Source organism: Neolamprologus brichardi, chromosome 8 (assembly GCF_056152115.1).
Source record: "Neolamprologus brichardi isolate AB-2024 chromosome 8, ASM5615211v1, whole genome shotgun sequence".
NCBI classification, from domain to species: Eukaryota; Metazoa; Chordata; class Actinopteri; order Cichliformes; family Cichlidae; genus Neolamprologus; species Neolamprologus brichardi.
The window spans coordinates 7,006,614-7,019,100 of NC_142111.1; the positions used below are offsets into that span (position 1 = coordinate 7,006,614).

Below are 12,487 nucleotides of genomic sequence, written 5' to 3' on the forward strand. Positions count from 1 at the left end.
TTCTCACATTCTCACCTGTGCAAATCTGCAAATTCAGGCATCGCGCAGAGCTTCCACCATGGAGCCGGCAGATTGAGTTCTCTTTTAATCTGTCTGTGTTTTTTAAATTCAGGTACCAGAAGAGTTTCAGGGCTGCAGCGCATGTGTTCAAACTGCTTATTCTACAGCAGCTTGTCATTTTTTATTTTGCTCAGTTTCATGGAGGTTGGGAAGCCATCAGTTAAGAAATTGGCTCCTCTGTTTACACAGAAAACAACCCAACTATAGCAGAGCTTTTAGCCAAATGTTCAGGATGCTAAATGGCAATTAAACTGGTGTTAAACATTTCAATAAAAATATTTTGTTTCAGCCCTCCTCTCCAAGTCTTTGGCAGGTCCCTTTGTTTGTCAGTCTGTAAGTAAAAGGGTGATAACTGTGTGTGTCAGTATTATTTTACGCGAGCTGGCTCACATTTTTGCACAGAATTGGTTCTGTAAATGTGCAAATTTTGTCATGCATGAGTGTCTGTAAGCGCTCCGCGAATGCTTAATAACTCTTTTAATAGGCCGCGGCAGATTGAGCTGTGATGCTTTCCAGCTGAGACGTTTTTGGGTCAGAGTTTTTTTTCCCCCTTCTTTCTCCTAATAATTGCTTTGATCATAGGAATAATTAGGTTTTCTTCTTGTCTCATCTGAAAACACGCATTAGCAGGCTCAGTCACCTGTTCACGCAGATTTTTCTCCCAGCCTTCAGTGTACAGTAACATACAGTTAACATGCACTGACAGGAGATGGAGGGATGGGCTACAAAAGAAGTGACGCGCTGTCAGATCAAAGATTCACTCAGATTGTGCTCCGTCGAGATAATGTGAATTTCAAACGCAACCTGTGCTTAACTGTTCCAGGATAAGAAGGGATAGTCACTCTTTTGAAACTGCTGTACTAACAGCTACCCATTTGTAGAATAGACCTTGGCATGCTGTGCTGAAGGTGCAGACTTAAGCAGCCCAAATTCAATTACCCGCCCCCCACAGCAGTGATTCTGTCCTTCCGAGTCTTTTTATCTCAAGTGATCCTATGAATAACTAAAGTTGAACTTGAAAGTGGAGGGAAGTTTCAGTTAGTTGCTGTGAAGCTTGGTTTGTTTTGGGGCAGTAAATAGTTATTAAGATGATCCCCCTCCTCTGCGTGTCTGAGTTCACGGCAAGTGAACCATCAGTAGTGAGGAAAATACATTTCTGGGTTGTAAAAGTTTGACCACCGTAAGAAATTGGCTTATTTGTTTGTTCTGCGGACAGGATGTTGACTCAACTCGAGTTTTCCCTGTGGTGATTTTCAAGTACAAAATGTGCACCGGGTGAGGACGTCTCTAACACAGGTTTAATTTTGTAAAATGAGATTTTTCATGGAGAAGGGAGCAGTGGGTTCTGTGCGTGTGTTTTGCCTGTAAGCCTCTTCTCTGTGTGTTTGAGTGTGAAACATTTTCTTGTGATGGTTTATGCATTCATAACTTCATCACCGTGACATGTGCACACTGCAATGCCATTTTTGTTTTGATTCAGACTACGAGATTCTATGATTAAGCCATTTATATGCTTTCACACTTCTTATGAATATTTATTCAATCCTTCCGCTGCACATTATCCAAATATTGATCATCCCTCTCCTCTCGCCTACACGAGTGGTGTCCCATCCTATTATTTGTACCTCGCACTGCTTGCACAGCGTCGTGCTCGCTAACCTCAGTGGATGCTCACGTAATGCTGAGAGGTGTCGAGCTGAAACAAAGGCGGAGTACCTCAGATTAGAGCAGATGATAAAATGAAACTTTAATAATCTAAGCGGTGAAACTGGGTCATTCAGAAGCAGAGAACCAAAGACAAGAGAAGAGCAAATGGAGACTTGACGGTAATACAAGTAATTACAACCAAAGAACATGCCGCGCTGACGGTAAAACACAGAATAAAGGGAACGTTTGAGGCAGCAGGTTGTTTACAAATGTGCTGTTTATCAGGACAGTGCTGAAAATACGTACTCAAAACACACGTTCAGAGATGTAATGCCTCGCTTGGAAAAAGCAATAATCCCGTCAAAAAACAAGAGAATACGGCGTGGCAACATGTTCGGGTCACTCTGACAGGCTTACTCGGATTACGCGCTTGTCCAAACAATCAGTGCTGATTTGATCAGTGTTGTAGCAGACGTGGCACAGTTTGATTGCAGATTGAAACTCTCATTATTACCTGCGCTAACATAATCAGATTTAATCGCCTGAGTCCTTCCAAGAGTGTCAGATGAACTTTATTGATCCTGGCAGCTAAATTGGGTCATTTCAGAAAAGGCAATTTGTAGAGTACATAAAACAAAACACGTTTTCTGATTCCTGAGGAGAAATTCACAGGCTTCTGTATCTTCTGCACTGTGAGGTGTCTCATACTGAAAAACCTTTGTTCTTATTCTCATTCTACACAATCCTACACAATATTCACTGCATACGATTCTTAATATTTAACATTTCTTGCTATTGTCACAAAACTGTAGTAATACTACTATTAAAAAATGTTTGCCTGCATTTGAGTGTTTTTTTTCTCCCCTCATCTTCTTGAGGGGGGGGGGAAGACAGGTTTTTTGTGCGATTCGATTTCAGGTGCACATACTTGAAGTCTCTTGAAAGTTGTCCGCCATGTTGGGTGCAACACAATCACTGTTCGTTAGTGACAAATGTGTGTTCCCCAACTGGTTTTTGAGTGGTTCCTGGAGAATCCTGGTTGTTGCTGGGTGAAATTGGCTGCAAAGAGGAAGCTGCACCAAAAACCTGCCTGTGATTGCTTTGGCCCCTAGTAGATTCCTGCACTCACCTGCGATTTGCACACAAGACTCTGACTTTCAAACACTCGCTAACTATTAGCCGAGTAGTAAAACTTCTGGCAAACGCAATCCAGAAACTGATAAAGTGAAAGTTGCAGCCGTCTTGTAGGATTTGTATTGCATTTCTCACAGTTTCACTATCGCTGAGACTTTTTATCTGCCAGTTGTTTGCAAACAAATAGCTGTTGTCCATGCAAATTTCATGCAGCTGCAGAAATCTGATAAAGACCAAACCAGTCGCAAGGAGGCTTTTCCTAACAAATCAAGGACAACACCCACTGACAGGTCTCCAGGTCTGTGGAACCTCATTCACTTTACTCCAAAATGACGGACAAAATGATTTAATGCTTTTAATGATCGCATGACTGCTAAACCTCAATACTCAACATAAATACCAAATCAGATTGATAGTAAAACATACTGGCATTTTTAGCTAGTTGCAGATAAGTAGACTAAATCCTGCTCCGTGATTGGTTAATAATAGTCAGAACACTGAGTACAAGTGGAAACCAGAAAGACTTCTGAGCAAAAAGTTAGTTCCTTGTCTACCAATTCTGTTGATATCCACGATTTCACATCATCTCCATGTTTATGTTGAAACATGTTCGTTCTCACATTACATTTCCCGCAGCCACAGAGGGACATTACAATTTCCTAGCCCCGTCATTATTTTGTGTCGACCAACCCTTTGCCCTAGGCTCTTGCTGCTAAATGTGCCGCCATGACAGAGCACATGTATCATTCTCTGAAAGCTACGCCCACTGGGAAAAAATAGTCAGCTCCATTAGCTGCTGTTCATGACTAAAAACATTAACAAGCGGATGTTGATTTGCTTAAAAAATGCACATGTCAGAGGACGATTTTAGCACCCGGCATCTAGTTAGCCTTTAAAACCTTATTTTAACAGGTGTTACAAGCTATTTCAGTCAGCTAAGTCACTTTCAAAATAATAATGTTACATATAGCTTTCTGAATTCTCCACACGATAATAAAAGGCGAATGTCACGTCTACTGTTTGCGTCTTACTTTTCACTTTATTTCTTGTTGTTGATGCCTCACATCTTAATGCCTCTGGCCACTTTTGTCCAACAAACGACTCCTTTTCTCTTCTTTTTTAAAAAAAAAACCCAAACAAACAAACAAAAAACAACTGGTGAGCTTTTTACTTAAAACAGCTTCCCACTAACACTGTAAATGCAAGTGATCAGGGTGATATTATATTATTAAATATAAGAATATTGAAACCTTTACCTTTTAAAACTTTAATAAATATCCAAATGCAAAGGTGTATCAAACCTGGGTGTTTCAATGTGTGATTGTTCCACAATATCGTGACAAAAAACTCCCCTGCATGCCGTCACCATTGCAAATGTTCTGCATGAGTCACGACCATAATGTTGTTGCCATTACACCACCAGGCATGTGACAATTCTTCTCCTCGCTGTAAATGTTTTTGTCCATTTCACCGCATCTGATTTTACACTTTAAAGTTCTATCTGACAGCGTCCAGCTGATTGTTTGAAACTAGACCAAGAAAAAAAGGCATTGTTTTGAGGTCAGGTCGGCATGCGGACAACAAGTATCTTTCTCTGTTCCATTTTAGGAAGAAGAATGATTTTAGATTTCTGTCCAAACGGCTGTGAGAGAAGTTGACGTGTTGTTTGCGAATCAAAAGATATTGCAAAGGACTTTGAACTGTTTCTCTCCTTTTGTGTCATGCAAGGCTGGAAAGTGCAGTTTGGTGTAATAGATGGTGGTTTGCTATGATTGGAGCAATTCTGGACTCTTCCTGGAGGGAAAAATACGCCCAAAACTCAAAAACTCAAATACTACCATTGAAAGCAAAGGAATAAATGCAAGCAGCCAGATATTTTCAAAGTTGTGCTGCAGATTTCAGTGTTTTTATGAACAACTTTTTCTGGGTTAAACCAGGAGGATGTCGCACGTTTTTGCTGTTTAACGTTTAAATTGAAATCCTGAACCTTTGTATGTGTTTGATAGCTTACTCTGATGGATAATCTGATTGTCAGTTTAAGTGCACAACATTTAGTCGTTTGTTCACGTTTCTCATTTGCCTTTGTTGAAGTGAAATCCTTTACAAAGCTCATACTAAAGAAAACAAAAAACCCGTTCCTCCCTCGCTTTCTTTCTGCTCGTTATAATTGGAGAGGCTCCTTTTATGCCACTTCAGACAACTCAGAAAGGGTAAAGACAAGTAAGAGAGAGAAAGCTAGCGTGTGCTCTTGTGGGGCGCATGTGTGATCAGGATGTCGTCGGTTCTCCACTCATGATCAGCGAACCCCTGACTGAGCCAGGCTGGCACAGAGCTCCCCTGATTGGACCCATCAGAGCGAGGAGAATAGTGATTTCCACACCTTCTGCCTCTCGTGTGGGTGAATGAAAATCTTGTGCTATTTGTCCCGTGTAACGGGAGCAAGGCGGCTCTGATCTTTCCCCTCTGTCTTTTCTTTCTTAGTGCTGATACACAAAGGAAGGAGGAGAACGGGAGAAATGAAGTATGAACGATTAGAAAATGAAAGAAGATTGCGTTTGATTAGCACTCATTAATTAACTCAGTCAGCCGCCTGCCTGCTCCCCAGCCAGCCCATCCACAATACATGGCCTGGCTGCGTGATTAACTCAGCTGTGTGTGTTTGTGTGAGTTGGAGAAAGGCATGTTGTCATTAGTAGAGAAAAAAACATGTTTTTTTCCCCTTTTTATCAGCTCATCTTTTGATCTTTCTTTATTATATTTCTGTTGATGTCCAAGTGTGTGTGTGCATTTTAAATGATAGTTTTCGTACATATGCATGATTAAAAGTTACCTGCACTCACATTGTGAGTGATTGGTGACAATTAAGAGTGAATAAAAGAGGATGCCACACATTAAGGAGAAGGAAGAATGATTAAGGAATGAGTAAGATTTAAAAGAAGAAGCAGGTGAGAGGAGATGAATGAAGGCAGCACGAAAGAGCAGAAAGTTGGGAAGAAGGACGCGGCAAAGACGAGAAAAAGAGAAACCGAATCAATTCTTAATAGAGGAGAAGACTCGAGCAAAACAAGGACGCGCATATTTTTTTTAAGTGCAAAGAGATGAAAGAAAGTTAAAGGCACAAAAACAGTAAGAACAAAGGATGGGAAACGGGAGCTGGGAGGGATGGAGCGATTTCATACGGAGATAAGAAATGGAAGATTCAGAAGAGCCCCAATTTCACAGTGGTGTGAGTGCCGCAGGTTTGTGCCGTTACGGCATTACAAGGAGCGCTTCACTTGATTGCACATAAGTCCTGTTGTAGTGGGAGCACTTGGCATGTTTTATTCAGCAGCTCATCTGTAGCAGGATGGACATTTGTTTGTTCTTCAGTCTGCTGCGTGCTCAGGGTCGTGGATGCAGAGCCACGTCTCCTTACTGCTAATGGACGGAGCAGCATTAGTCAAGTGTGTCAGGCTCTGCCCCGCTTTCTCGACTGCTGGCACTGATGTTATTATCACCAGTCAAAGCTCCCACTTTAGAAAGGATATTTCAGGATTTCCTTGATTTCACAGAAGGTTTAGGTCATTCTTTATGGGAGCTTTCTGTATTTCATACGCAGTACATGTGAACCTGCTTTTGAAGTGCTTCAAGGCCAGATGGAGTTTATCTGGCAAGTCTTCTTTTGCATAGTTTGAGCTTGTGGCGACATCAGGCTGAAGGAGAGAGGAAATATTTCTGCTCGTCTGTGTTTCACTGGGAGATAGTATATAGTTTCATTTGCTTCATACAGCCATCAAAAACTTCTATTGATCCAAAGTAACCAAGTTTTTCAAAAGTTTTTTTTTTTCTAAATCAGGTTTGACACCAATTTTAACAGGATGATGTTTCAGGGACCATTGAATTTTTTTTAAAAAAAAGTGGAGCATGGTCTTGTTAGGTTCCCAGGATTGCTATTAAGTAGGGTTGGGCAATATAGCCTCAAGGTTATGATCTTTCAAGGAAAATTTCCTATAATGATGTTTATTGTGATATAGTGAATATTTTCTCAGTGATTGCAGCTTGCATGCAGCAACATTAATTTGAACAAAATGCTGACAGACTACCTACTTTGAAGGATGACTCTAGAGCCACAAGGATACAACAGCAGTATTATCAGTCAAGTGTAAGCACAAAAGTAGCCAAGGTAGTGTTTTCACTGGAGAATTTAATAAAACAATGGGTTAACATTGTAGTCTAACAATAACTGTCATTGAAGGAACTTGTACATCTTCAGGAGTTACACAATCCACACCAACACCTACTGGTATCTCTTCCTGGTTGTACTTGGCGATGTGTTTTTGGAAACAGGTTTGTCATTTACACTTTTAGCATGAACAGTTTTCTGGCATATTTTGCAAAGTACTGCACACTGGTGGTTGATGTAGCTCCATTTTTAGGTACTATATTAGGGAGGCGGCTGTGTGGCTGTTGCTCTCAGGCTACGTCCACGCTAGACCGGATACATTTGAAAACGGCGTTTTCTTCTGAAAACGCTCCTCGTCCACACTATTGTTTTCAGTCGTTTTCACAGAGTTGTACGTCCACACTGAAACGACCAAAAATGCTTACATTCCTGTATTGCGCATGCATGAAGCGCAAGACGATTCGACCTGCCTCATTTCTGTCTGCCGTTTATTTACTTTCCGGCTCTTTGAAACGTGGCGGCAAAATGTTGAAGAAAAGCACCGAGTTTTTTAAACGGACTAACAATGAGGTGGAGTTGTTGCTGCGACTAACACAAAAGTACAAAGTTGCAAAAGCGAGTGAGAATTAAAGAATTTGAAGAAAAGCTATGTGGAGCATGTACAGACTGATATTAATCTTTAATAGGGCTAAACAAAACAACTGCTGTATAATGCCCTCCGCTATCTTAGGTTAATTGGTCACATGACTGCATCACATGACTTAAATGCGTCATCGTTTTCGAAAAGGCTTGGTTCGCTGGCCACACTGCGACGCGAAAACGGCGTTTTCAAATGTATATGCTTTGGAGAGCATTTTCAAAACACTCTGTTTTCCTTGACCGAAAACGTCGTCTCAGTGTGGAGAGAAAAAGATGAGTTTTCAAACAAAACGTATTAGTGTGGACGTGGCCTCAGGCGTGTCTGGACTTGTGGCTTTGTGCGTGATAGGGAAAGTTAACAAAGGGAGTTAACTTGTGTTAGCCCTACTTATCAAGGATTGAAAAATTAGCAAAAAGAACTTACAAATACAAAACTGCATATCTAATAGAATACTTGGCATGATGTTATCGAGTCATTCAGCAATGAGTACTTTTGTTTTGCTTGAATTGGAACCTTAATTGGAAGCTTTCTGAACATACACGCATCCATCTGTGTCCTGTGTACATAAGACACATATGTGCAGGGTCAGAGTAAAGATTATATATGTTCCACATTACCTTGTACTGCAAGGTCAGAATTATTTTAGCCTCTCGTGCATTTATTACTAAAAAACGTTTTATTTTAGGCAAAGTAACTCAATGGACTAAATGACATGGACTTCCCTATAAACATGAACTGGCTTTGTAACCGAAAACACAAAAACACTCCTAACAACCAAACCCAAAACTTTACTCCACCGTCTTTCCCCAATGTGTGTGTCTCAGTGGACCTCGTCACTTAAGTGACTAATTATCTCACACGCTGTGATCATTTCAGAGATGTCTCTGGAGACTCACACTCCTGGGAGTGGGACAGGGCACTCACAAACACCAGTAAACAGTCTTATGACGCTGTCTAATGCTCGTTCTGCTGAAGCATCTGCTCACATAGAGCTCAATATTTTGGAGGTTTTCTTCAGGACACACACACACAGCTGCTTGGTCGGTTGCTCAGTTAGTTTTGTTATTCCAAACCAGCTGTCTGCTCAATTTCCTAGAGTCAGGAACATCTGTGTGTGCCCTCCCTCCTAATCCCCTCTCACTATCTCTCCTCTGTCGTCTGCCCACACACTCCTTGTATTTTCATTATTAAGAGCGTATCAGTGTGACAGGTAACAGAAATCCAACTTAAGGGGAAAAACCCCTTCAGAGCTGAGTTAAATTGGTATGGCAAGCTCCACCGTCAGCAGTCCTCTATGTATGTGCATTTTTCTGTGTGTGTGTGTGTGTGTGTTTGCCTCTTTATGCTTGATTTTGTGTGTGTGTGCGCATCTTGGATTCCTCTCTGGGGAAATATGTCTTTCAGTATTTTTTATAGCATTTATACATTTTCATTCTCTCTATCTCCGTGTATATCGGTGTACTGTAGCTTTCTAGGCTATTAGGCTGCTGACTGTTGTATACAGTACAGTGCTGTTGGCGGGCCAGAGATAAGCTGGGGGATTGCTTTGCCGCTGCCGCTTTGTTGGAGCTGTGATGATGTGCTTCTGTCAGCCTCCTGAGGTGTTTCTGTTGTTGCATGCGTACATACATCTTTATATAAGAGAAATATGAAGATTTTGTCAAGTCCGTGGGGCGCTTACGCTTTCCTTTGAATCCCTTTAGGCTTTTTAACTGTTACTCAGAAAATAAGTTAATTAAACACTTTGGCCTTTTATAAACTTTACCTTGATAATTTAAAATGTGCAGCTCTGCAGCCATGAATGTTTTATCTAAAACTGGAGCTGTTGCCCCAAGTGGAGGAGTTCAAGTATCTCGGGGTCTTGTTCGCGAGTGATGGGAGAAGGGAGCCGGAGATCGACAGACGGATTGGGGCTGCAGCTGCAGTAATGCAGACGCTGCACCGGTCCGTCGTGGTGAAGAGGGAGCTGAGTGTAAAAGCGAAGCTCTCAATTTACCGGTCGATCTACGTCCCTACCCTCACCTATGGCCACGAGCTGTGGGTAGTGACCGAAAGGACGAGATCGCGGATACAAGCGGCGGAAATGAGCTTCCTCCGAAGGGTGGCTGGCCTCTCCCTTAGAGATAGGGTGAGAAGTTCGGCCATCCGGGAGGGGCTCAGAGTAGAGCCGCTGCTGCTCCACATCGAAAGGAGCCAGCTGAGGTGGTTTGGGCATCTGGTAAGGATGCCCCCTGGGCGCCTCCTGGGTGAGGTGTTCCAGGCATGTCCCACCGGGAAGAGGCCCCGGGGCAGACCCAGGACACGCTGGAGAGATTATATCTCTCGGCTGGCCTGGGAACGCCTTGGTGTTCCCCCGGATGAGCTGGAGGAGGTGGCTGGGGAGAGGGAGGTCTGGGCCTCTTTGCTTAGGCTGCTGCCCCCGCGACCCGGCCCCGGACAAAGCGGATGAAGATGGATGGATGGATGGATGGAGCTGTTACGAGACAGCAGCAGGAGGCTAGACACCACCGGTTTGAAGCTCTGGGTGACTCTTTAAGTGGACTCACAAAACCTCATTAAAAATGTCACAGTTTGCTTTTTGTTATAAAAGTTGTTCACTGGTTTTATGCGGTGACTCTACAATGAGAATGGACCCAGCTCAGGGGACTTAAAAAATAGAAAAAAAACTAATTTTTTTTATTTTTTGCTGATATTTTCTTGCACATAATTGTTTGTTTGTTGTATATGTTCACTTGTATGTACTAATATTGGGTGTAAACTGCGGTTGGAAACGTTTAATGAAAATCCAAAATATGGAGAATAGGGAGAAGATATTTTCCCATCCTTATTCCTGTTTCTCCTCGTTAAAGGCCACCTCACAATTCCTTGATTTCTATTTTGCAGATGACTTGTTTGTTAAAGTGTTACATTATTACGAATGGTGATTTTTGCCAGACATTGCTGGGCAAAGTAATCACTGCACTTGCCAGAGAGGTGCAGTGATTTATTGAAACTTTTGGCAACATACATAGAAAAATGGTATACAAGTGAACAGTTTTTTTTTGATTGATTGATTGATCATACTTTATTCATCCCGAGGGAAATTGGGTTAAGGCTGCCAGCCGTGCCAGCGACATCTTACCCTTCTGACCATACATACATTACACAAACATCACATGGGGAAGACAGGTCAGTTCAGTTTCAGCGAGAAAATAATTCATGCTGATCCACGAAGGATAGCGTTCCATTGTGTGTTTTTCTATCCAGGTTTTTATTTGCTTTTATTGCATTGGAAGTGTGTTTGGGATCATTGTCACTCAGCTGATGGTACTTTTTTGTGTTCATAGGCTTTAGTGTTTAAGCTTTTTTAGCTATAAGCTTATTTTGTGAAAGGCATTTCTGTAAAAATGATCAGGTACTGGACTGGACTGGAAATCAATGAAAAAAGCAGCCAATGTCCAAAGAAAAACAAAGAAATAACTTTAAAACAACCTGGAGAACTATTGCTCCAGAGAATAAAATGCACATGCTTACAGTATGTGAACAGGTATGTGTGCGTACCAGCAGTCCACTTGGATAACTTTACTCCTCTTATTTGTGAACTTGTACCTGCCTGTGATTCTCAGCAGCTGTTCTCCCTACGGTACCTTTGTTTGGAACCACAGGAAGCTCCTTCATCAATACCTGTCTCACTCTGTCTAGACGTTCAGACACTTGCTGGAAGTTCTCTCTATAATTACAGTCTAGCTGTAGATTTTCTAAAACCTCCCCCTAAAGAGCCATTGCCACGAGTTTATTTGAGCTCTGTTGGGCCTTTGGACATGCTGAATATGTTCCTGTGTAATTTATTTTCAACCTCTTTTATTTGTCTTGGCTCGTGTCTCTCTCCCCGTCTCTCCCTCCTTCTAGCCTCAGTCTATTAGTCTCTGTGTTTGTTATGTGTGGTGGCAGTGAAATAACACTGTTAATTTGCTTTTGCTGAGGTGAAAAAACAATCCATCTTACACCCACCTTCTGGGAAAAAAAAAGAAAAACGATTCAGTGCTCTGACTTTAGCGTGTTCTGCCGTTCTTTGCTGAGGGAACTGGATTAGTTGACGTTAATAGGCTCAGAAGCGCCGCTTCAGGCTCTGCTGGGATGACTTTAGCGAGTTAGCAAGCTACAGTAGTGCAAAGAAACAATAAACTCTATCTGAAGAGGAAGTCGGAGTAGAACAGGCAATGGTGAGAGAAGGGGAGTTTATCATTTTGACAGAACAGTAAGAAGATTTCTGAGAAAGAAAAATGTGGTTTTAAGTGCACATGAAAGGAAGTATATATGCATACTCTAACAGAGTGCGTACCCTGTGGACGTGTTGTTGTCTTTCAAGTAGACTATATTGTTATACTCATATCGCATTCAAAATTGAGATTCATTGTGTTTGCATGGTTGCGTTGTTCAAAACAAGACATGGAACAGCTGCCAGTGTCAAAGCTCACCACAGAAGATGACAAGCTCTGTAATATGAGTTTTTCACCACAGCGTGTCCTTTGTATCTTTTCATCTTTGTGAATGCTCCTTCTCTCTTTCTCTGTCTGCTGCAGCCCTGTCCGTGTTGCGGTCAAGCGAAGAGCAGACTCCAATTCCACAGAATAAGTTCATGGGCGACATTGAGGAGCTGGCTGCTAGCTATGAACGCAAACTCATCGAGGTGAGTGTTGTACTTATTCATACTGCTACAGAGAGAAGGATCAGCGTCAACTGTTTTTAAAGCTTGTTTATAATAAAATCCAGGAAGTTTCCAGGTTCCCTCCAGTTTATCACATGAGCGACATACTGTAAATGTTAGTTCCTCGTGTTTGAGACATTGCATTGCTCCCAATTTT

At 41.9% G+C, this 12,487-nt stretch overlaps 1 protein-coding gene across 1 annotated transcript in view; it reads left to right on the forward strand.

Annotated features, from left to right (window-relative positions):
- snx29 (sorting nexin 29) overlaps positions 1-12,487 on the forward strand; it is a 148,024-nt gene that overhangs the window by 66,502 nt on the left and 69,035 nt on the right. The window contains exon 15 of the mRNA XM_006807254.3: positions 12,206-12,312. Within this exon, the coding sequence (XP_006807317.2) occupies positions 12,206-12,312 (107 nt within the window). The remainder of the gene's footprint in view (positions 1-12,205; positions 12,313-12,487) is intronic.